This window comes from Arachis ipaensis, chromosome B10 (genome assembly GCF_059453495.1).
Source record: "Arachis ipaensis isolate K30076 ecotype BB chromosome B10, ASM5945349v1, whole genome shotgun sequence".
Classification (NCBI taxonomy): Eukaryota; Viridiplantae; Streptophyta; class Magnoliopsida; order Fabales; family Fabaceae; genus Arachis; species Arachis ipaensis.
The window spans coordinates 140,800,882-140,827,196 of record NC_142435.1 but is presented as its reverse complement, the minus strand read 5'-3'; the positions used below and the strand labels follow the sequence as shown (position 1 = coordinate 140,827,196).

Below are 26,315 nucleotides of genomic sequence, written 5' to 3'. Positions count from 1 at the left end.
AAATATTTTTTAATAAATTATATTTTTAATTATATTATATTTTTACTAAAATATTTTTTTTAAAATTTAATAATTAAATTATTTTTTTAAAATACCGTTCAATAATTTTTTAATTATTAAATTGTGATTCGTTAATAATTATAATTATATTTTTATTACTCTCTCTCTCTCTCTGGATTTCAAAATTTGGTTGCAATTCAGTTTTGTTGGAAAATCTCATTTTTCTATTTTTTTTTTAATCCAAATAGTCTGTGTCTCACTCAAAGCAACTTTATTCATATCCAATAAATATATGATCTTTCCATTAAAATAATACTATCTCCTACTTAAATAGAAGTCTAAAAACAAATTTTAAAAAATATTATATATACACTAAAAATCAGTTATCAAATTAATTATTATATATTTATATATAAATATATATTATTTAAATTTATTTTTAATATATATTATATATTTTATATTACTAGTTAATTTGGTAGCATAATTGAAAAAATTGTTATCCTTTAACCAAATGTAAAATGCTTGATTCTAATTGTCTTAGATAGAGAAACTTTAAAACAATAAACAAAAAATTAGTTAAAGGAAAAAAATCTTCTAATAATAATTTCTTTAATTAATATGCCTTACCGCCGTTGCACTATTACTCATATGAGTTTCAATAAAACAAAATTTTATGGTATGGATAATGGTTCCGTTTGCATATAAACAACCCACATGAAACACGACCACGATGTCTATTTATGAACGTTAATTAATTAATTAGAAACGGAAATATACGACCTATACTATATACATGTATGATACATTTGAATTATTATTATTATCTTTTTAATTATTATGGCAAGCATACCCTTTCTCTTCCAACCTTGGTTTTCTTCGTGCATCAATAATTTCTCACCGAAGAAGCACAAGTTTCTTCATCATCACCATTGTTGTGTTGCATCATCATCATCATCATCATCATCATCATCATCATCATCTTCTAGCTCAGGGAACTTGGGTTGCAAGAATAAGAGAAGTTCCTCCTTTTCCCATAGAAGCAATTCTCAAGTTCCTCTTCTTGAGTTACCTGGGGTATATTATATTATATATATGTCATGTATGGTTAGTGTTAATTAACTAATTGTGTTTATTTGTTCTAGGCTTCATTGTTTGATCAGTATATGGAGGATAAGGGTCGAGTAATCAAATCTATATTTCCAGAAAAATCAACAAGCCGCCAGCTTAATGAGGTACTTTAATTATTTAGTTTAAAAAAAATATATTTAGAATCACCTTTCTCGGTTAATAATTAGTCAATATTTTCTTCTTCTTTTTTTAAACTTTTTTCTATTGTTTTTCTTCAATAAAACATAAGAAATTTATATTTTATACTAAGAAAAAGTATACCAAGTAGTTTATTAAAAGAGTAATGCTAGATAATTAATTTTTTTCAGTTAATATTAGTTAATTTTTTTAAAATTATTTTATTTATTTTAAATTTTATATTTTAAATTATAATATAAGTCCTTAATCTTACCTTTTAGATTGTAAATTCTAAATTTTAAAATTATTTTTTTTATATTTTTTATTAAAAATAGTACCAAATATATTCTCGGTCAATTTAATAGTCTCTTGTTTTTTTTAAACATCCACTTCATCTTATTTTGTAATTAGGGTTAAGTTAAGAATATAAATGATATAAACTTGTATGTAATTATCAATATTAAAAAATTTAATAAATTTGACTTAATTATTATCTAACAATTTTTAACTATAACTTTTATATAAAAACAACTGGATGCATGACGATAGTATTCACCACCATGATTAATATCATTCATCCCGAAATGTTTGGTTAACTTTTTGTCTGATAGGAATTGTGGAGAGTTAACTTGTCTCCCATACAAGTGTTGTTCTTAACATGCCACCCAGTAATAGACATTTCTGCGAGGTGCATATCTAATGGTGAAGATTATCCGCATGAGATTCCTCGCCATGTCACAAAACTTCTTGAGGTTAATATTGTAAGTATACCCATGAAAACTTCGAGCCAAAACTCACCCTTACTCATTCCATTTCATACCTAATTAAATAATTTTAGCTTTTTCATTTTTTCCTACCAAATCTTAAAAATTAAAACATAAATCAGTTTTTCCTCAAAATTAATAGTACTAATACATACTCTAAATTAGTCTCCAAGAATTTTGATTAAAATAAATTAATTAGTTGTCAACAAAAATACTAATTGATTTTGATCTTTTGAAATATTAAACAAATTGATCTCCAATAAAATAACAAACAAATTGGTGTCTTATTTCTTTTTATAATTTCAAACAATTTAATCTATATATACTATATTACTTATTTAAAAAAATACTATTTTTTTTAAACATAATGGAGAATAATTTTGCTTTTATTTTAGTAGAGAGTAATTCGTCTAATATATTTTGGAAAATCAGGAATAAGTTTGTCATTCTTTGGGGTTAAAAACTAATTTAGCTAAAATTTATTAATCATCAATGATGAAATCGTATTATTATGGTTTAATTATTCTGTTGATCCTTATAGTTTATCAAATTTATAATTAAGTCATTATATATATTTTTTTTCAATTGGATCTCTGTCTATGCTTTTAATTTTATAATTAGATCTTTCCTAATATAAAAAAAATATCAAAATTAATTGAATATTTTTCATAAATTAAATATATTTATAATTAATAAAATCTAATTAAATTTTTAACTACTTATATTTTAGGAGAAATATTTTGTTAATTTTAACTTTTTTGACATAAAAATTACCTAATTATAAAATTAAAAACAGTATAAAATGTTAAAAATTAAAATTAAAAAAATATATAAGAATTTAATTAAAAATTTGGTAAAATTATGAAGACTAACAGATTAATTAAACCTCGTATTAAATTGATGTGGTTCCTTTTTGTTTGTAGAAAAGGTGGGAACTTGAAGGTCTTCATAGTGATTACATGCCATGTGATTTGAATCTAAATGGAAAAGGAACACTGTACCTTGAAAACCAAGGAACTCATAGCTTTGTGAAGAAACAGCTACACATTAATTTAGCACTTGTTTTCCCTCCACTACTTGCTTGGGTTCCTCAACATGTTTTGCACAACATTTTACAATCGGTTAGAATCTCTCCAAATCTTCACATTCTTCATTCTTTAAATTTTTGTACTCTCAGTCTCACATGAATTATCTTATTAAAAAGAAAAAGAAAAAGAAAAACTTATATTATAACTTATAAGTCAGATACTCAATTTTTGAAAAACTGAATTCTCCTGTGGGATATATATGTGCCAGAATTCATCTTGTTAAGATTTTACTAGTCGTGCTTGAAAATTTAATTAATCTTACGGTCTTTACAATTAAAAAATTTGTAATTAAGTGTTATATTATATAAAACTTTTAACTAAGTCTTTGTATTTTTGAAATATTTTTAAAATATTTATTTTTGTATTTGATATTAGATAAATTATAAAATATTTTAGAGGTGAATATTTTCAAATTTATTGAGTTTTTTTAGAAGATAACTACTATTAAGAATTTAACTAAAAAATATTTATTTAGTGTAAAATCCTAATTATAAATTTTTATACTATAGTGACTTAATAGAAATCTAGTAAAATTATAAAAAAAACTGGCAGAGTAATTAAAAAAATACATATACATGATTGTATATATAGTGTAAACTTTTTGTAAGAATTTTATTGACTCTATGTCATCTCCTTCTAAATACACACATTATTATAAAAATATAAAATTTATATTAAAAATATATAAAATAATATTATAACTAATTTTTTGTATGCTTAAATATTTTTATTTGCGAATTTATTTATGTGCTGACTACTATATAAACAGATAATCAGAAATTACGTGGAGGATATCAATAAGGGATTTGCTGTCAGATTATTAGCAGATTATAATTCATTCAAGAGAAGCATCACAAAGAAGTACAATAATGCAGTTTAATTAATTGCTCGTATCCCCATTAATATTGTCATTAATTTCACGAGGACGAGAAGTTGATACTATCATATAAATAGATATTTGATCAATTCCCTATTCAAAAGATTCGATCAAATGGTTCTTTAAAAAATATTATCAATAAAATAGATTTTGAATGATTTAAAATATCACAAAAAAATTATATATATATATATATATATATATATATATATATTTTTTATAAATAATAAAAAATTTTATATTTAACAAATGATTTATTGATTAAATTTAAATTTTTGTGACATTTAAATAAATATTTAAAAGATGCACAAAAAATTCATAGCAAAATTTTATTTTTAGATTTTTTATTTTTAAAAAATTATGATAATTCATAATAATTTTTTTAAAAAAAATTACTTCACCAAAAATTACTAAATTTAAAAATAAAAAGATCATATTTTATAATTATGATTGCAAAAATTTGTATCAAAATTTAATCTTTAAAATTATTTTTTAGAATATATATTTAATATTTATTTCTTTTTTTGCGTTTTTAAATCTTTCGTAAGTTTATTTGTTATTAACATTTTTTAAGGTTCGTTTCATGAGTGATACAAATTTTCGAGTATCATTTTGATAGTTTACTCTATTGATATTCTATATTCTATTATTTATATAAGTGTCTTTTTTATTTTTAAATAGACAATTTAATGTTAGTAAAAAAATTAAAAAAAATGTGAAAACAATGGAATAAATCCATACGAGATTGTTAAAATGAAATTGTTTAACTAATATGTGTACTAAAGGGCAGTGACAAATCCAAAAAATTTATGTTGGAGGGTGTTTTACTTAAATTTTTGTTTCATTGTTAACAACAAATAAATCAACAATTTTCGAGTTTTGTTTCACAATCTTAATTTAAGGAGCGGAAACGACTCATTTTGTGGATGTCTCAAAGTCTCAATTGTAGTTTCGAAAATAAAATTAAAGATGAAAAGAAAACATGCAAGGTGCCAGAGGCAAAGTAAAATGCAGAAATTAAAACAAACAGGAAATTAAAAGGAAGATGAAGGAAGAAACATGAACGTAAAAGAGAAAAAGACGTAAAAGTAGATGAATTTTATTAATAAAAACTGAGAAAAAAGCAAAGTACAAGTGTTTGAGTTCAGAGGAATTACTTAAGATTCCCAATTTTACTCTGTGATGCCAAGGAGCTGAGACCGTTTTTTGGGTTTCTAAGTGTTTTCTAAAAAGAACTGAACTGATTACAATGTTTTCCTAAAGCTCTATTTATAGACTAGCCTAATATTAGCTAACAGTTACCATTTGTACACCACTTGCAGAAAATTTGAATTTCTTGTAACTGTTCTCGCACTTCTTGCTTGATGTTAATTTCAAAATTTAAATAAATAACCAACTATCAAATGATCTAATTTAATTTAAAATAGATATAAATATTATATATAGGAACATTACCAAATAACTAATTATTTCTTTTTTATAATTTTCTTATAAAAATTATATTTTTTCTAACATAATGCCCCCCAAAATTTTTTACTTGAAGATATGCAATGATTGAAAGTGAGAAAATTTAGTTGTTTATTGATATTTTTCTTATTTTTTATATTGAGAGTCAATTGACATTTTAGACACATCTGCTTGACAGATTAAATGCCTATTAGTAATAGACTTAACAGAATTTCTAAGTCTATAAAATTTTTTACATTAATAGTTGAACTGTCAATGGGGTATATTCTTTTGTATGAAATTTTTAAGTGTGTCAAATGATATCTGTTCTAATTTCGGCACATTAAATGTGTATCAATTGACCTTTGTTTTGACTTTTAATATTTCAATTAAGAGTTTTTTGACACACACTTTCATTGTTTTAATTGACACAATTTTCCCAACTTCAGAAGTAACAAAATCTTAACTTCATAAAGTCGTTTCTTTCATAAGTTAAACTTCAGGTGTCAATTAAATTTGATAAAATTTCTAATCCTATAAAATCTCCACACTAACATTCTAATAGTTTTGACTCCAAGCGCTAAGAGACTCAACAAAATTTCTAAGTCAATTAGGCTTTTGTATTTATGAAGTACATACCCAAATGTCAATGAGAGATTATTTTTGTCCAAGATTTTAAACTTGATGCATTTTTTTAAATAAAACCATTCATATCTATTTTACACATCTCAATACTTTCAAGATTAAATACCTTGGTGTCAACTGTCAGTGGCTTGACTTTAGGATTATACATCCTGAACTCCACATGCATCTCATCATAGTAACATGTACTATTATCAGCAGGAACTTCTTCCACTCCTCCATCTTCGTTCCAGAAAATCAACTTTTGATATAGAGTGGATGGAATAGCACCCATTCTATAATCCAGTCACGTCCCAAAAGCAAGTTAAAACCAGCTTTAGAAAGAACAACAACAAATAGAGTTGACTTATTGACAGAACCAACCTCAATTGACAGTAGAACCACACCTCTAACAGAAGAAGTCCTTCCATTAAAATCTGTTACCCCAATGCTACTTTTAATCAGCTCTTTTTCAGTCTTTCCAAGCCTTCCCATCATTCTTTCAGGCATGAGATTGACAGCAGCTCCTCCGTCAACTAAAATCTTATTAACTATCCTTCCATCAACACGAGCCTTGATATGCAGTGGACGCAAGTGTTCCTTATCATTTTCAGTAGGCTTCTCAAATAATCCTCCACCACACATATTGTCATCTAGCAATAAGCATTCGCTTCCAGGGAAGACATCATAACAATCATCTTCTAATGACTCTACTTCCTGGACTTGACTATACTCCTCAGGCAGTATTGACACCACAGCTATAGGTTGCTTAACACCAAATATTGCTTCTAAGCTGTCATCAAAACCAGTGTCAAAATTATCAGTAATTAAATCTTCATCCTTTTCTCCCTTGTTTTCAACCATTACCCTCTTTCCAGCAAGATTCTTCTTGATATTTTTATTGCATTTAGGGTGATTAGAAGAATTGCCTGTTTCTACAGACTTGGCCATGGTTGGCAAAGGAGGAAAATCTACTCCATGTCCCTTGTATGGATCTAAAGGAACATACTCAGGTATATTCTTTTTCTACTCAAAAGTTGTAAAAGGAGAATATTTTGGAATATTTTGACAATTTGGGTCAAGGAGAATAATTAGGAACCTGCTGAATGTTAGAATTATAACAAGAATAAATTGGCTTTGAGGGAACAAGCACATTTTTTGGAATATATATACTACCTCCGTCTTGTGCATGATTCATATTCCATAACTGAGACTCATAGTACCTGGGCTTAAAAGGTCTAGGCTTCACCCATTTGTTTTTTCCTCTTGCAAAAGCAGTAGGTTGATTTTGCACATTTTTCACATTCTGGATCCATTTATTGTTTGAAATTTTGGTGGGAGGAACTCTTGTCTTTTGAGAAAATCCATCAGAAATCATGACCACAGTCTTCATCTTCTGGTTGACGGGTTGTACTCCAGTGTTGTTGACGCACTTGTTCAAAGGAGTTTGGCCGTCCAACTTTTGTTTTTCCTCGGCTATCTTCCGCTTTAGCTCATTAGTTTCATTTTCTTTTTCAGCAATCTTCTTTCTCAACTCAGCCTTTTCTTTCTCTTCAACTTTGTACTTTTCACACTCTTTTGCAGCTTCCTTGTCAAAAACAGCATTGCACTTTGGGCACATGGCGATGGTGCTATCAGATTCTTTAATTCTCAACAAAAAATCTAACAAATCCTCACCAGGGATGAGGATAAATTGACTTCTTGTCTTGCTCAAAGATCCTCAGGTCTTTATTTTCATCTTTAGCACTAACCATTGTGGTATCAACTTCTACCATGTTGACTGACAAGTTGAATGGCTCAACATAATTTGAGTCAGCAGTAAATGGTTCAGTATCCACCTTCATAGTAGTTTTATCTTCAAACTTCAACCTTCCCTCCTCAATTGCTTTTTGTATCAAATTTCTGAAACGGACGCAATTATTAGTGGTATGTGAGAACACCTGATGAAACTTACAAAATTTTTTATTCTTTATTTCATCAGCTGAAGGCATCTTTTTTCCTTCTGATAAAATAAGCTGCTTATCTTTTAATAAAACTTCAAACATTTGATCTGCCTTAGAAATATCAAAAGAATAAGTGATCTTATTTTCAGTTTTGGAATATGAAGAAACCTTTTCTTTTCCTTTAACAGGCTTCAAAGATTTGCATACATAAGGAGGACTCCCACGTAATTCAGCAATATAAACCTCTTTCTCATCTGAATCACTACTATCGGAAAAACAATTCACATATGCAACCTTTTTAGAACCTTTTTTGAAATTTTCTTTTTCTTTTTTAATTTGTTCTATTTGTCTTACTCTTTCAGCTAACTGGGAAAGATCTAAAGTATGTTGATTGACAAGTTTCTCCCTAACTCCAAATTCTAAGCCATTAGTAGCCATTTTGACAACTTCAGTTTCCGGAATCGGAGTAAAACACTTATTTCTCATGTTTCTAAATCGCGCCAAATAAGTATCAATGGATTCTCCTTCTGCACGTTTGACAGAGAATAAATCCGTAAGACTAACTTTCAATTCACCTCGGAAAAACTGATCATGAAAATTTCTTTCTCACTGCACCCAAGAATGAATAGAATTCGGTCTCAAGTTGGAGAACCATGTAAATGCATTTTTTGTTAAAGAAGAAGGAAAGTATCTCATCTTGAGATATTCATTAGAAGCTGCTTCCCCAATTTCAACAGTATATCGAGCAATATGCTCTACTGTAGACTCATTTTCTTCTCCAGAAAATTTTGTAAGGAATTTTGAAATTTTCCAACCCCTTGGGAGCTCTGCTTGTTGGACACATTCAGGAAAAGCAGACACAAAATATGGCCTATTTAAGCAACCAACATTAAATCCCAAACGGTTTAAAACTTGTTCAACATTTCTTGCTAGATTATAATGCCCCCCTAAGTTGTTTTGCCTAAGGCTTTCTAACATATCATCAGCATTTTGACCATGTCTAGGCATATGGACATCATAATTAGGAATTGTTCCACCATTTTGATTGACATTATCAAATCTTAAACCCTGGTTATCATTTTCTTCTAAATTTACCACAGTAGCAATCCTATTAACTTGCCTATTTAATTGTTCAATTCTAGTGTTTGTGTTTTCTAAAAGAGGATTTAAAACTGTCACCATTTGATGAGTTAACATGTTTACTAGATCATGGTGACTTTCATCCATCTGTTGCCTAATATTTGCTAAAGATCCCACAATTTGACTAGGTTGATTAACAGGCATTGCTCTTGACATGTCAGGAAATACAGGTCTAAAATTTTCTACCCTAGTGACAGTGGATGTAGTAGAATTAGATGCACTGTTATTTCCTGTATTAATAGAATGTGAAAAATTTTGTTGTGATACGTGTGAACCTGACGCCCCAGAAACAGGTACATTTGACATGCCATATGGATTTTGATAAATAGAATTTTGAAAAGTTGAGTAGAGAGGCATAGGCAATCCTTGTGTCACCATGGAGGGGACATACCCCGGTGGCAAGCCATATGGCGGCCACCCCACGGTATTTATGTAAGTTGCATTTAACCCTGTATGGGCATGGCCAACGCCATCATGCCTCACTGACATCAAGGTAGGCTCTGCGTTTGAAACCACAGGAGAATTTTCGGATTTATTTCCTCTAATCTCATCACTAGAAGTAGAAGAAGATGCTGCAGAAGTATTTGACATGTCAACTGACGCTGATTTCCTTGGCTCTGGACGCACGAACTTACCACTGCGCAACCACATGCAAATTCAAAAACTCTTGATTTTTCTTTTGACAAACTACAATCTATTGACAATGTCCCACCGGGCGTGCCAATTTGTTTTACTCAAATTTTTGTTCCATTGTTAACAACAAATAAATCAACAATTTTCGAATTTTGTTTCACAATCTTAATTTAAGGAGCGAAAACGACTCCTTTTGTGGATGTCTCAAAGTCTCAATTGTAGTTTCGAAAGTAAAATTAAAGATGAAAAGAAAACATGCAAGGTGCCGGAGGCAAAGTAAAATGCAGAAATTAAAACAAATAGGAAATTAAAAGGAAGATGAAGGAAGAAACATGAACGTAAAAGAGAAAAAGACGTAAAAGTAGAGGAATTTTATTAATAAAAACTGAGAAAAAAGCAAAGTACAAGAGTTTGAGTTTAGAGGAATTACTTAAGATTCCCAATTTTACTCTGTGATGCCAAGGGGCTGAGAGCGTTTTTTGGGTTTCTAAGTGTTTTTCAAGAAGAACTGAACTGATTACAATGTTTTCCTAAAGCTCTATTTATAGACTAGCCTAATATCAGCTAACAGTTACCATTTGTACACCACTTGCAGAAAATTTGAATTTCTTGTAACTGTTCCCGCACTTCTTGTTTGATGTTAATTTCAAAATTTAAATAAATAACCAACTATCAAATGATCTAATTTAATTTAAAATAGATATAAATATTATATATAGGAACATTACCAAATAACTAATTATTTCTTTTTTATAATTTTCTTATAAAAATTATATTTTGTCTAACAGAGGGACAAAAATAATACACATTATTATCAAAAGATATATTAATTTAAATTTAAAAACATAAAAATGCACATTAATTATTTGAATACAAAAAAAATCAAAAATTATATTAGTCGCTAAATTTCTTCGCTTCAAATCTAATAGAGTGACTTCAGATTCTAGGGGTAATTTTTTTTTGAAATATTTTTCATTACTATTTCTAAAAATAAAAAAATATATATTCTAAATTAGTAAATTAATCAATTCACTTTAAAAATTTATATGTAACATAATTACATATAATAGAATAGAACGAAAGATAAACAAATAAATAATAAAGATCACTAAATTAAGAATAAAATAAAATATACAAATTCATGAAGAGAATAAAAAAATAGATTAATATCTAAACTATTGTTTGAATTAAAATTTGTAATTGAAAATATGAAAAAGAGAAACAATGAAATTGAAAGGTACATAGAATCATAGAGAGCTATATAAAACAAAATAGAAAATTTAAAATTTACCTTCTGATGAAAAGAAGTTGACCACTAGATAAGGAATAGAAAAAGAATGTTGAAAATATGAAACTAAAATGAGAGTTTAAAAGAATAAATGAGTGACGACTGAAATTTGAGAATGGAAGAAGACTAAATTTAATTAGGTTAACTAATAGTCAATATAATATAAAGATAAAATGAGTTTGTAGCTTTAATAATTGGGCTTAGTTTATTTGTAGCAGGATCATTTAAAATTTAAAATAGGAGCATATTATATATGTATATTTTTTTTTTGTTTAAAAAAATAAAATGGGAGTGGGGCAAGTGCTCCATTACCAGTAGGTCCGTTTCTGCTAAGGGGCAAGTTAATATTACTAATATAAAAATAATTATAAAAAATATAAAAATTTTAGTTTCTAATACAAATTAGGTGTGTTTGCGATGCGATTTGAATCGATTTTGAGTGAAAAATTCATTTGATTCGAGCATTAATTTTGCTTACAGTACGGTTTGGATTGGATGATTTTTTTTAAAGAATCTAATCTAATCTGATCCAATTTCAAGCAATTTGAATTTGTGATTTTGTAAATTAAAAAATTTAAATATACATAATAAGTCCCAATATCAAATTTTAAATAATCAATAATATTATAACAAGTTTTAACAATATCTTAAAAAACCAACAATAACATAACAATAGAAATAAAATTATAAATTAGTTAAAATAATTAAATAAATCTCATTTTGAATTCATAAAATGTCTATTAAATAATAATAATAATAATAATAATAATAATAATAATAATAATAATAATAATAATAATAATAATAATAATAATAATAATAATAATAATAATAATAATAATAATACATGAATAGCAAAAAAAATTATAATAAATTGAATATATTATAAGTAAAATTTTAAATATAATAATAAAATAATAATACTACTGTTCTTGCTGAGATTGGCCGGTATATAACTCGTCCGCCGGTGAATACTTGTAAGCTTTCTGTCAAGATGAGGTATACGTCGGCAATGAGAGAACAAGGGAATGGATACCTGCAAAAGACACTCTGACGCTCAAGTCAGTAAGTGTATAAGAGGTATAAGAATAATTCTATGAATATAGAATGTTAGACGTGAAATCGAACTTATCACGTGTGTGTCCTTATAATAATTATATGAATATAGAATGTAAGACATGAAATAGAATTTATCATGTGTTTTGTTTATAATAATTCTATGAATATAGAATGTAAGACATGAAATATAACTTATCATGCATTGTCTGTTGAGATATAGAAATTGGTGCCGTTTATAGGCATAGAGTTATAACTCATAATGCACAATAAAGACCGAGTTATAAGGTGACGGATCACAGCCCCAAGCTTTGTCTGCCAATCATATGATCCAGGCTAAACTTATAAAATAAAATGAGTTATAACTCTGTTAAAAGATAAGTGAATAATGATATGGTGAGCCCCAAGCTTAGTCGGGTTATTATGTCGGCACTTATTCAAAAAATAATTGAGTGATAAGAGTCATTCAATCAAGATAGTTGTGTGGGGAATACTTTTCCGCTTAATAACAATTTTAGCATTTGATTGTATGTGAACTGAAAAGTTCAAAAATAGATATCCATTGACGGAATTGATTGTATGATCCAAGGATATAATGGCTTATTGTCTTTGGAATTTTTCCGGCCCACAACAACTTATTGAAGAATTTCTCGCTCAAAGTAATTAGTTATTGAATATTTACAATTTATAGTGAAGGTCATATGACATGAATAAGATAAATTGAGAAAATGAATATGTACAAAGTCGCAACATATATTGAATAATATATATTGTAAAAATCAAAGTAGAAAAATATACCTTGAAAGTTGATAATTGTAGAGAAGAAGACGACATATATGAATGTCATACATATCAAATGTGAATATTTGAATTTCGTTATCTAGGACATGCTTTAATTTGATAATAAAGCAATAAAATACCAGTCATTGAATAATACATTTAATATAATATTTTTAGCAGTTACAGTATGACGAGAGATATTCCTCATACAATAATAGTGAATTTTAAATGTTTGCACGTATTTTTACTTAACTTTTTGTATTAAATCAATAGTAACATAAAATTTAATAGCATAAAGTGAATAGTATAATAGTTATATACAATTGATTTTTTATAGAATCCAATTTTAAGATTTGAACTCATCATTACTGTCATTTAATTGTATAAATAAAATCATCAAGTAATAAGAATATAATACATGATGAAATAAAAATTCAATTGACATGGTTGTTATATGTCATTATTGTATAGAACAGATATTGAGGTTTGCATATAACTAATAAATTAGTAAACATTAGTTATACAAAATATAAATACAAAAATATGTGTGAATAAAATATATAATTTTACTTGTGTAAATAGAGAACTTTGAAAAAGTAAGAAAAATTGATAAGCAAGTTTGTGTTCGGATTGATTGAAAACCGAGTTTGTTCTCGGATTGATTGAAAGCCGAGTTTGTTCTCGAATTAGGTCATTGTCGATTATGATATGTGAAATATTATGATACGTAAAAGTAAAGCAATTCGAATGTATAAAGTACATACTTTATAAAAAGTTACGATAGATTAAAATTTAATAAGAGGTATTAAATAAAATCTTAAACAAGATTGTTGAGATTAGTTCAAAATTTGAATGTAAATCAAGTTTTATGAATTTGAGGGGAGTAGGAATTATTTTACTCGTCCCCACAGACTGCGCCAATTGTTCTTGCTGACATTGTCTGGTATATAACTCGTCCGCCGGTGAATACTTGTAAGCTCTCCGTCAAGATGAGGTATACGTTGGCAATGAGAGAACAAGGGTGTGGGTACCTGCAAAAGACATTCCGACGCTCAAAGTTAGTAAGTATTTAAGAGGTATAAGAATAATTCTATAAATATAGAATATTAGACGTGAAATAGAACTTATCACGTATATGTCCTTATAATAATTATATGAATATAGAATGTAAGACATGAAATAGAATTTATCATGTGTTTTGTTTATAATAATTCTATGAATATAGAATGTAAGACATGAAATATAACTTATCATGCATTGTCTGTTGAGATATAGAAATTAGTGCCTTTTATAGGCATAGAGTTGATGAATGATATTCATGTTATGACTGGTCATTAAGATGGAAATGATGGTCATTAAGTCGGTAATGAAGGTGTCGGGTACAAGCAAATAATGAATATAGTTAACGCCGAATTATAACTCATAATGTACAATAAAGACCAAGTTATAAGGTGCGGATCAACTACTATAGCACATTATGTGATTTAAATTAGATTGAATTGATTGAGAGAAGGATCGCTTTAGAGAAGTAGATCTAAAGATCCGATCTAATCTATGTGGTCGTTTGCGAAAATTTGAATCCGTCAAATCTAAATTAATACGATTTTAATAAGTTTTCGATTTAAATTGGATTGAATAAACGGTTTAATTTAAATTGATTTAGATTTAAATATCTCTAATACAAATATTGTGTATTTATTAAAATAATAACTTTAAATTTTTTTACTAATAATAACCTTAACTTATGCATTAAAAACACGAATTAACTAAATCCAAATGAAAAATATGAATGTGTAAATTTAAAAAAATAAATGATTTCTAAATGTTTTAAATTTAAATTTTTTTAGTCAAAATATAAAATTTAGATAGAATATATACCAATCTAATTCGATATAAATCTTAATATATTATATCAATTTTTTAGTTTTAAATCGATTCAAATCGTACTAAAAATTTAGATTTTACTCAAAGATCGTAACAAAAAAAAAAGTAACAACAGATAAAATACAAACATAAAATTTGTAGGTGAGAAGAAAAAGAGTATACTATTTAAACCATGGTTCTGAAAACCGGACCGGACCGGCCGGTTCAACCGGAAAAATCGGGAACCGGTCACCTAGTCGGTCCGAATAACGTAAAAAACCGACTAGCAAAAAACCGGTTGAAAAATCGGTCGAACCGGCGGTTAACCGATGAACCGGAAGAACCGTTCGGTTTTTTAGCGATTTTTAGTTTGAAAACTAATATGCTAAACGACGTCGTTTTGGCTTAAAAAAAAAAAAGAAAAAAAGAGAAAACGCGTAAATGGAAGGAAGCCCTAATAGCAATCAGTTTCCACTTTCCACTCTCCAGAGCTCGAAATCACCAGCACCCAGCCAAGCTCGAAATCACCCAAGCTCGAAATCACCAGCACCCAGCCACCCACAGCCATCAGTGAAGCCCACCGCCATCGCCATCGCCACCGCATCCCGCAGCCAGCCATCCACAGCAGCGACGATGTTGACCACCGCAACCACCACCGCGTCCTGCTTCTCGCCGAGCCCGCCTCCTCTGTCGTCCTCGCCGAGCGTCGCCTTCTGAGGTTCTGTGTTTGATTTTGTTTGCGATTTTGCCTTCATTAGTGAATTTGTTTTTGATTGCTTCATGATTTTTGTTTGCTGCTTCTGATTTTTGTTTGCTGCTTCATGAATTTGATTTTCTTTGATTTTTTTGATTTATTTGCTGAGGTTATTTGTTCATCAGTGAATTGGGTTTTGATTGCTTCATGATTTTTGTTTGCTGCTTCTGATTTTTGTTTGCTGCTTCATGAGTTTGATTTTCTTTGAATGTTTTTGATTTATTTGCTGAGGTTATTTGTTCATCAGTGAATTGGGTTATTTGATGCTATAAATATCATATAAATGCTAATTCTGTATGATTCACAATTATATTATAATTATTGATAATTTTAGGATTAATGAGTTGTGCACTTGTGCTCTCGAATTTATTGAAATAGGTTGAACATACAAAATGAATGAGGGGTTCTGTAATGAGTTGCAGGTATTGGTGGCTCTTCAAGCGGCGCTGACCGTTATTGGTAACTTCACAATGTGCATTGCTGCTTACAGGATATACAAATCGTCCAGCGAAGGCTCCAAGAATTTTTGAATGAAAAAGTATGTGTATATATACTTTGAATGGATGTCCTACTCTTCTCTTGTGTTGATTCTGATTGCTAAACTATATCTTCCATGAACATGCTGATCATTTACCAAAATATGTTGTTAGACAACTATAGAATAGTCCCATAGGCAAAGGCATAGGGTTCACATGATTACTTGAACTCTTTTCATTACATTGAAAAATAAAGCTTTTCAAAGCTACAAGTTTGTTCAGTTTAAGAATCAAAACACAGTACCTTATTACTTGTGAAAGTATTTTAGTAAAGATTTTTCCAAGGTATTAGTTAAGAATTGTAAATAGAAAATACTCAATAATAATCATTACATTTGAAAATTTCAACATATATTTTACATCTCTAAGATCAGCTTTGTGTGTGTTTAGATAAACTACAACTTACTAGGGTAGTGGCTGGGGTAAGCTTTTGTAGAACTCATTCGAAATAAACTTTATTGGAGAAATGTAAAGCATGTGTTATATATTGAAGCAAATGGCATTTGCATGCAGCCTTCCACGAGATCAAGTAAGCAGAGAAGTCCCCTCCAAAATGGTTTGAAGATGTGGTCCATTTCTTTCATAATTCACATGTCATTTTTCTTTTCAAGTAAAGAAAAGCCATCCCATCTTGTCTACCCTCTAAAAAATCCATGCCACCCCATAAAGATAATGAAAGCATTCATAATGGCTCATCAGTCACAAGTCAAAGTGTCAAACTTTGATCATCCACATGGACCTAAACTTTGATGTTTGAAGTTGTTTGTGAACCTCTAATATTAAGTAATGAATAATTTATTATGTGAAATTTTAAATTTTGTTAAGTTAGAAATTATTGAATTTATATATTTAAAATTATTTTTAAGTTTTTTAATAATTTTATTTAATATTTAATTAAACCGGTTGAACCCCGGTCGAACCAGTGAACCATTGAACCAGTGACCTCACCGGTTTATTGACCGGTCCGGTTCTCGCAACCTTGATTTAAACTATAGTTCAATAGATTTTTTTTCGTTTAAAACCCAAAATATTCCCACGACTTATGCATGTATCGCTCATGTTAACTTCTTACATGTCCATGATTTTGGGTTGCACTTAAATAGTGGTGCTTTCGCGTGTTATAGGATTAGAATCCTAAAGTCTATGATACTTCTAACTATACAACGATCTATTTAATTTTTTTAGCACATAATTGTTGATCGGGAAAATATTTTTGATAGAGGTGAATTGTTCAAATCGGTAAAACAGTCGAAAACATAAGCAATTTTTGAAAAGACACATGCGCAAGTATTAGATGGAAGTTCTCGACACGATTCGATTTCAAGGCTTTCGATAAGTCGAGCAAGTCAAATCGAACAAAAGGTACTCAAGTCAGATAATTGAGATAAGTTATTCGAATAAAGTGATTCGAGTAATTATGGAAGTGGAGAAGTTAGTGGCTTCTATCACACGAGAAAATCCTGGGAAACATTTAAGCGGGAATGGTTACTAAGGGGAGCACATTCAAAGTTGTAATTTTGTAATTAATTGTAATTAATTGTCAGTTATCAAAAGTAGATTATAAATACCAAGAAGTCTTAGGGAATAGAGGTTGGAACTTCGTTTTTTAGAAATACACTCAAGCACACTCACTTCCCCAAAGAATTTCTGAGTCTGCATTCGAGTTTAATTTCTGTAAGGTTCCTTCCATGTTTTTAATCTTCCATTTACATTTTTTGTAAACTCTATTTTTCAAGCAAATTTATCTTTTAAGCAATCTTTAATTTCTATGTCCAATTTACATTTCAGTACCTTTATTTTTCACGTTAAAGTCATTTGACTCAGTTGAAGGAATTTTATTACTTTGTTTTGATTTCAACACAATCTCTTCAATTTCAATCAATATTTCTTTTCGAAAACTTTAACTTTTCATCTTTTATTTTGAATTACATATTTTAATTTATCTTTATTCCCAAATCACATCTAATCGAAGACATTTTGATGCACTTTTAGAAAATTGGTACTTACAAAGAGGAGTAGATTTCGCTTTCAAACTACTAGATATCGAACTACCATCGATTTACTAAAAATCGACAAACAATAAGTCATGGTAATCTCATGTTTTACATTATATTTTAAAATTTGGCGAGAAATTACGATTTATATAAAAGGTGGGAGAATAAAATTGTAGTGAATTAAATTTTAGTACAATCTGATAGATTTGTCACTCATTTAGATTAAATAAGTAAATTGAATTCAACATAAAGTTCGCATTGTTTCATAGCAAACAAAATCAAGGGCCAAATTGTCCCCCTCTGTCGAAAATCATCTTCAAGAAAATTGAATCTTTGCTCTATAATTGCCGGCCTTACATGCAATATCCTTAATATAACAAGTATGCTGATCGGTTACGGAGTACTCCCAAGTCCCAAGAATGCTGACTGATCAGTTATAATTTTGGGCATCTCGAAAAATTATTGGAAAATGGTCACGTATGTCAATTGAGAAAAGTGGAATATAATATTCATGATACGAAAAATTAGTCAAGTTATTATTTGTCATGTAATGACAGTTGAAATGACGAAAATAACTTTAATTATAGAAGTAAAATATCATAAATAGATAATTTTAAAATAAGGACGTGGTTCAGCGATCAAGGACGATTATATATTCGTTTAATTTCTTTTGAGACCATTTACTATTTAATTGTTGTTTACTTCTTTTTTTAACTGTTGTTTACTTAGCCACTATATTTATTTAGATTTTAATAAATAAAACCTTGAAAGTGGATTGACATGACTTAGAACATATTTGACAATTAAAAATAGAGTAATTGACTTTATTAAACCAAAGATGAAAAGAAGTAACGCAATTCATCTAAAGCAGAAATCCACACGTGAATCATCCAGGAGAGCAATTCTATATAAATCGAAATAGCTTTGGCAGATTTACGTTCCTTCATAAATCGAAACACCCTTGGTTGAATTAAGCATGACCAAGGTAAATCTAAGAGGGCTGTTTCGATTTATGTGGAGATGCACAATGTTGAATGTAAATCTATAGCAACCGTTTCAATTTATATAGCACCTATTTTAGTAAATCTAGTGGGACCAATTCGATTTATGCGTTAGTGGGGCACCTAGTAAATCTATGCCCACTGATTCGATTTATGCATGTTTTGCACCCACTCTAATTCGAAACACAGCCTATAGATTTACTACCAGCTTCACTATAAATATAGTTCGAAAAGGTCACTTTCGAACCATATGCCCCACCACCCTTCCCCACCAAATCCCTTCCAAAAAAAAATGCTCAACACTTCAAAAAAATTAATGTGATGGGAGATAATCCGGACCGACTTTATCGCCTAGACGGAGTTTCCCACATTGCTGGTGTCGTCAATGAAGAGGTTAGTATGTCCTAGTTTTTTTTTAAATTATTGTTTAATCATTCACGTTTATTTTTTCAAAAGCAGTATTATAGAAATAGTAGTTGGTACGAATAGGTAAGAAAAATGTTAGTAGTGAAGATTATGAAACAACTGGGTTAATTTATTTTTTAACAAATAGCCTTAAACTAGATAGAATGGGTAAATTAGTGGCTTAATAATGTAAAGAGGTGTAGCCGAGAAAGTTAAAATTTAAAATAGTGGTAGAATAAGAAGGACCAATCTGAGTGATGTAGACTATGAAGAAGTTGACCGCATTTTTTTAAAGAGAATAGTATTAAAGTAGACTTTGAAGTAGATGTGGGCCGTCATTTAGATATTATTAAGATTAGTGATTGAATATCGAAAGCGTGAGTTGGGCTGGCTGGTTAAATTTGTTTTTTATAAGTATAAGAATTAACTTTATTATGCCCAATATCATGAATTAATGAAATGATTTTGTGTGCGTCCCAGTTGCGTGATTTGACTCCGTTCATGTGATTATTAGGATTACTTTATTGTTATGTAGATATTTTTCATATAGTGCTGACGGAGAAATTGTTATGTTGTTTATGTAGCCTCATCAATGTATCGGTAGCATGAGGTGACAGCAGGGTATGCGATTGGATGACAGGATCGTTCCGTACTTGCAGATGGCTGGTTTATACCATCTTGCGAGGCTAAACGAGACCTGGTTTAGATTGGATGAGCCGTTGATCAGTGCATTTGTGGAGAGGTGGCGTCCGAAGACGCACACGTTTCATATGCCATTCAGGGAGTGCACGATTACACTGCAAGACGTAGCGTACCAGTTAGGGTTGCCGATAGATGGACAGTACGTTAGTGGATGCTTGACAGAGTTCGAGCGGTACATCCAAGGCGGTCGCCCAGCTTGGGTTTGCTTCCAAGAGCTTCTAGGTGTATTGCCTCCTGCGGGCTGCATCAATAAGTTTACAGTGAGATGCAGCTAGATGCAGGAGACCTTTGGTGAGATACCTGACGGGGCTGACGATGCCACTATCCAGCGGTATGCTAGAGCCTATATCATGATGCTTTTGGGTACCCAGCTATTTGAGGACAAGTCTGGGACTCGCCTACACATCAGATGGCTCCCGTATGTAGCCAGGCTTGAGGACATGGGGGGTACAGTTGGGGATCAGCTGCTTTGTCATGGTTATACAGGTGCATGTGCCGCGTGGCAAACAGAAACGTTGTCAAGTTAGCCGGTCCGTTGCAGCTGCTTCAGTCATAGATCTTCTGGCGATTTCCTGGCTTCAGACCAGCTGGATATGATATCGTCCGCTGGCCATTGGCGTCGAGGTGATGTTATATTAATGTTCTATGTTTTTGTTTTAAATTTCGTGGTAATTTTCTATTAATACCGTTGCATGTGCTTTCAGGTGGTCCGGTTACAACCCGACCGCGAGTGAGAGGGGACCTCGGGCTGCTCATTGGAGGCTCAGGATAGATCTCCTTCAGGCTGGTGATGTGAGTATTTTTCTAAATCTAAGTAGTTAACATATAATGTCAGCTTCTTAACAATGTACTGTTAACTAATAGCTGCTACGTATATTACTTTGCACAGTTTTCTTAGATGCCGTATAGCACTCCAGAAGTAGTCTAGGTTGTTCACCCGGAGATACTTGAGCCTCGTCATATGGCGTTGTGGAGGAGCGTGACATCGCTGATTTATCTTGCTGTCATAGAGTGGCACCAGGTAGATCAAGTGCTACCTCAGTTTGGTGGAGTTCAGCCTCTCCCACGGTCAGCACTGAACATTGATTTCTTGATGGCGAAGGATGGCAGAGGCGGTGACCGTTGGTTCCCGTATACCTTGCAGTTCTGGCACCTCCATTGGGACAGCCGCGTAGATCATGTCCTTCGGTTTGACGTTGTTCCGAATCCAGGCCCGTCACATGACTTTCTTGATTGGTGGGCCAGCATGGTTGGAGATTCTTGTCACCTGAGCTACTACTTGGTGATCCCAGGGCAGTTCCTATACCTGCCGAGGCACTTCAGCGAGGCCCAGGACGAGTTCCAGACATGGATAGGGTGGATGATGTTCCAGATAGACGTAGAGTAGAGCAGAGAGCTCGTGTTGGTACACGTCGGAATGGCTGTGAGTGGCAGTGGCTCGATCAGGCTATGGAGGCGGGCGAGGGGAGGGGACGTGTACATGCACGACGTGGTAGGGGTGGACAATGTAGGCCTGCAGGTAGAGGGAGAGGTGGACAGGATGACGACGACGGTGGTGATCACGGAGGAGGGGATGGCAGGGGAGATGCGGGTGGCATGCCCGGTGGAGTTGGTGGATAGAAGCACGGCACTAGAGGTAGCGGCTCACATGGTGGGGACTGGTATGGCTCAGGTGCGGGAGAGAATACTGGCGAGGGTCCTAGCGGGGGCGCCGGAGGGGCATTCGGCGATTACTTTGTTGGTGTCCCCAATGATGACCATCCTGTCCATGAGAGCCAGACATGGGTTAGCCCTGGTCGTTTGTTGTCGGACAAGCTCACTAGTGATGGGCTTGATGCGGAGTTCGGATCCTCACATTTTTTGGAGGAGATTAGTGTTATCATGCAGGAGGACGAGGCAGCACGTTAGAGACATTCTGCCACCGGACCCCAGTCACACCTTGTCGTTGATCTGAATGCTTCTCCGTCTGGCATGCCACACGAGCCTTTTGCCTTGGGTGGTACTCCTCCTTCAGCTCACCTAGCAGGCCCGCAGATTGTGACTAGGCCTTCTGGGCCACCTCCACAGACTGAGGGCGGATCTTCCAGACCACCCACACTGGTTGTACAGGAGGAGGAGGCAGCTGGCGACGGTGCGGATGAGGATGAGCTGCCACTCACCGATAGACCTCGTAGAGTCCAACGGGCACGATGCTGCTTCACAGGGTCGCATCTATTTGGATGAGTTATTGTTACATGTATGTGCTGCATGAGAGCATGATTTCCTAGATGTATCGTTGCACGTGTTACTTATGTTTTACTATGTTTAACTTGTGATATGTTTATGCATAACCGATGTATCCGTTGTTGAAGCAGAACAAATCGAGCGTTCAAAAAGGATAAAAAGTAACTTAAGCAACACATCTGGAAATTAATACAATAGTTTCCAACATAGATACTATATATAACGATGACGACATTACCCAATTACATTGGAAATACATAAAAGGATACAACTAAGAGTTGGTGGTACGTAAACCCAATAACACTGAACATGACAACACATAACCTAAATGCTGACATACTCTTATGCTAAATAACTAAGTAAGGCCTAGGCTGAGTCTCTTGGTGCCGATCCGAACCCACCTTGTGGACATCGCCTACATGTGTGTCCTGCTTCTCGACACAACCCGCATGTCTTCAGTCTGTTTGGGTCAGCCTCATCCATGCTAGTCCGGATCCTAGTGCTTCGGGGGCGTCCTTCAGCGGCACGCCTCATGGAGGGGTCTGGGATGACTGTCGGTCCATCGTATGGTGGCCAAAAACCCTCTGGTATTGGTGGGGTAAATCCCATCCAATACACGTTGAATACCAACCTCAGGCTATATACCTCATGTACATAGGGGTGCCATGTCAGACGTGAATACGCACAACAGGCCAAGGCATGAGGACATGGATAATGAAGTGCTTGGAAATAACCGCAATCACATGTCTGTGCCTGTAGTGACACTCTATAACTACCAAGTGAAAATGATCCAGTAGGGGTGATCTCCGCCACTGTGAACTCGGAGTTCTCCCTGTCATACAAAGTCACTGTAAAACACCGAGACGCCTTTAGATTGGCCTCTATAGCCTTAACCAGCTGCTGGCTAAATTGTTGTCCGGTACCCAGCTGTGCCTCTGCCTCTCTTCCCTTGCGCACAAAAAGCTCCGCCAACCGTCCGTACGAGGACTTCACCAGAGAACACACTGGAAGGTTCCTAACCCCCTTAAGAATCGAGTTCACACACTCAGAGATATTTGTCGTCATATGCCCGAATCTCCTTCCCTCATCCCGATGCTGTGTCCATAGTGTATAGTCAATCCTGTTAGCCCAATCACACATGGCCGGATCTTCAGAACGGAGGATATCAAACTAATAATTGAATTCCACCTCGGTCTTGGCATAAGCTGCGTTCACCAGAAGCCTCCGTGCATCCTTGCCCTTAAAGGTGAGGGCAAAGTTGGCAGCCACGTGTCAAATACAGAATGCACGGTAGGCAGCGGGTGGTAGCCAACCGCCCTCAGGTGCCTCTAATGCAGCCTTTATGCCATTGTGCCGATCTGATATCACTAAGATGCCTGGCTGCAGAGTGACGTGCTGGCGGAGGTAGGAGAGGAAAAATGCCCATGACTCAGCATTCTCACCCTCCACAAGTGCGAATGCAATAGGTAGGATGTTGGAATTCCCGTCCTGAGCAATCGCAACGAGCAATGTCCCCCCATATTTTCCGTACAAGTGGGTACCATCGATGCTAACCAACGGCTTGCAATGCCGGAAAGCCTCAATACATGGTGGGAATGTCCAAAAAAGATGGTGGAAGTACGCATGGGCATCATCCACTTGCCCTCCCACACGCACAGGACTCGTCCTCATAACTACAACACTTTCTGGCATCGTCACTTGTACACCTAGAACCCATCATGGCAGCTCACTGTATGACTCATCCCAGTCTCCGTAGATTTGTGCCACTGCCTTCTTCTTCGCCATCCAAATCCTCCTATAAGTTGGTCTAAAACCGAAATGTGCCTCTGTCGCATTCAGGAGGACCTTGATACACACGGCAGCATCAGCTCTAACCATCGGCATTATGAATGCTAAGATCACATGATAGTCGAGACTCCTGTGGTCACTCGATATCGAGGTGGCTAGAGAAGTATGAGGGCTATTGTACCGTTTCACCTCCCAAATCCCTTTGTGCTGCCGAAGACTTATCCGAATACACCATGCGCACCCATTGCCGAACTCCTTACACTTCCCATAATACTTGCGATAATCGGACTGAACCACCTTGTACTGAACCCCGCGTCGGATGTTGTAGGTCTTCACACTTAACACGGCCTCCTCTTTGTCCTGAAACTGTTGACTGACCTGAAACTTTGTTACCCCCCCCCCCCCGCCTTGCTGTGTGCCTCTAGCACTGAATCCAACATGTTCGGAATGATCCGCCTGTTGTCTCATAGCATCCAAGTCCAACGTAGAAAAGTGAGGGGGTACTGCAGCGTCCCTGAACTAGACCCTCCCGCACCCCCCAACTGGATTGCTCCCTACTATATCTTCACCACTCTCATCAGCAATCATGTCCGGCTCCACATCGTCATCCTCATCATCATCCCGTAATACATCATCTACACCATCCGGTGCAAACCCATGCAACGAAACCGGTGCCGTATCAACAATACCAACTGCTCTGTCACCACTGCGATTTAGATCCACTGCGAAGGATGAGGATGCAACCAACATTGCCTCAGGCGCAATCACAGGCATCGATGACGAGGCACCACTTGGCCTCAAAGTAGAACATGCGGCCGTTGCAACGGCTTGGGGGTTCCGGTTCGAACCGCCTGCGCTGGAAACCACATCCACAAGCTTGGCCAACAACTCAGGCATCCTCACCTCGGAAAACTGCTGGCGACAATGAAATAGAACTTCCAAATCCTCATCACTACCTATTACTAACAAATCGTACTTCACATCATCCCGCAAAACTGAGATCGGGATTCTATAAAACAACTTTTCAACCCGTTTCACGCCTTGTAACCCCAACTTCTGGATTATAGAATTCAAGAACTCATTGAAACTAGTTGAAGGTTTTAGAAAAATTATTAAGGGGATCCTTATCAGTGAACTTAATTTCTGACCGTATTTTTTTTTCTTTATCGACCCTCTATAGTGCACTAATACTACAAAGCTCTCTTCATTAGCCATTGTGGTTTTTACTCTCATTCTCAACTGACCTTGGTTTTATATTTATAGGCGTTCTGATCCTATTAAATCTAATCAGTCCCATTCGAATTACACCATCACACCTTTTGTACATAAATCGAATTGGCTCCATGAGATTTACTAGGATAGGTGCTATATATATATAAATCGAAATAGATGTTGTAGATTTATATGAAAACTTTGTGTACGTTCACATAAATCGAAAGACCCCTATTAGATTTACTTTGATAATGAATAATTCGACCACACCTCTTTTGATTTACATAGGAACCTAAATCTAACAATGCTGTTTCAATTTGTATAGAAATGCTGCTTGGGTGATTCACGTGTGGATTTCTGTTTTGGATGAATTACGATACGTTCTTTTCGATTCGGTTTAATAGTGTTATTTACCCTTAAAAATATTTGAGAATAATAGTTTAAAAATAAAGAGTCATATTTTTTATTTTTTATTTTTAATTATTACTAAAATAAATAAATAATCTTAGATATAATAAATATATAATTATAGATATTATATATATAAAATTATAAATATTAAGTTAAATAATATAACTTTACGTTATTGTCTTAATATTACTCTTAATAATCAGTAGAATTGATCTTAACGAATTATAAGTTATGTCTTGAAAAATAATTTATTATTTATACAAAACATTCATTTAAAATAAACAGAATGCTAAACCAAAAATCGTGATTACAGAAAAAGAGAAAAAAATGACATCAATACAAAAATAACATACAAATTTTAACCGTAGATTGACATATTATTTTAAAAAAGAAAATAAACTTAAAAATATGTAATTGTTCACTTCAAAATTTTTATTTGGTTATAATATTATTTTTGTATAAAGTATGTACAGTTTTTTTATTATTGAATTTTTACATTATATCTTGTACACAAATAAAATTGAAAAGATTGAAAAAAAAAT

General features: G+C 32.9%; 2 protein-coding genes across 5 annotated transcripts; one reads left to right on the top strand and one right to left on the bottom strand.

Annotated features, from left to right (window-relative positions):
* The first annotated feature begins 681 nt into the window (after positions 1-681).
* LOC107646196 (uncharacterized) lies at positions 682-16,848 on the top strand. 4 transcript variants are annotated; one of them, XR_015880968.1, is made up of 7 exons: positions 810-1,077; positions 1,146-1,235; positions 1,860-2,009; positions 2,936-3,133; positions 15,237-15,465; positions 15,924-16,039; positions 16,551-16,848. XR_015880968.1 is itself a non-coding variant. In XM_088484330.1 (6 exons), exons 1-5 carry the CDS (start codon positions 841-843, stop codon positions 15,462-15,464), a joined length of 879 nt encoding a protein of 292 aa, XP_088340456.1. In that variant the 5' UTR covers positions 737-840; the 3' UTR covers position 15,465; positions 15,924-16,375. The 4 variants fall into 4 exon arrangements, 3 of the variants coding, with proteins under 3 accessions (XP_088340459.1, XP_088340456.1, XP_088340451.1); XM_088484330.1 differs by lacking the exon at positions 16,551-16,848 and having other exon boundaries at positions 737-1,053; positions 15,924-16,375; XM_088484325.1 differs by lacking the exon at positions 16,551-16,848 and having other exon boundaries at positions 15,924-16,375.
* A 5,880-nt stretch (positions 16,849-22,728) lies between these two features.
* Positions 22,729-23,502, bottom strand: LOC148581928 (uncharacterized). The gene has a single exon (XM_088494512.1). The coding sequence runs from the start codon at positions 23,500-23,502 to the stop codon at positions 22,729-22,731; it is 774 nt and encodes a 257-aa protein (XP_088350638.1).
* Between the last annotated feature and the right edge of the window lie 2,813 nt (positions 23,503-26,315).

Bases quoted from the DNA above. Each gene is read 5' to 3' on its own strand.
- LOC107646196 (XM_088484325.1), top strand. From the start codon at position 841: ATGGCAAGCATACCCTTTCTCTTCCAACCTTGGTTTTCTTCGTGCATC. The intron at 1,078-1,145 runs GTATATTATATT...TATTTGTTCTAG, and splicing joins CTCTTCTTGAGTTACCTGGG to GCTTCATTGTTTGATCAGTA. The intron at 1,236-1,859 runs GTACTTTAATTA...TTTGTCTGATAG, and splicing joins CAAGCCGCCAGCTTAATGAG to GAATTGTGGAGAGTTAACTT.
- LOC148581928 (XM_088494512.1), bottom strand. From the start codon at position 23,502: ATGTGTGATTGGGCTAACAGGATTGACTATACACTATGGACACAGCAT.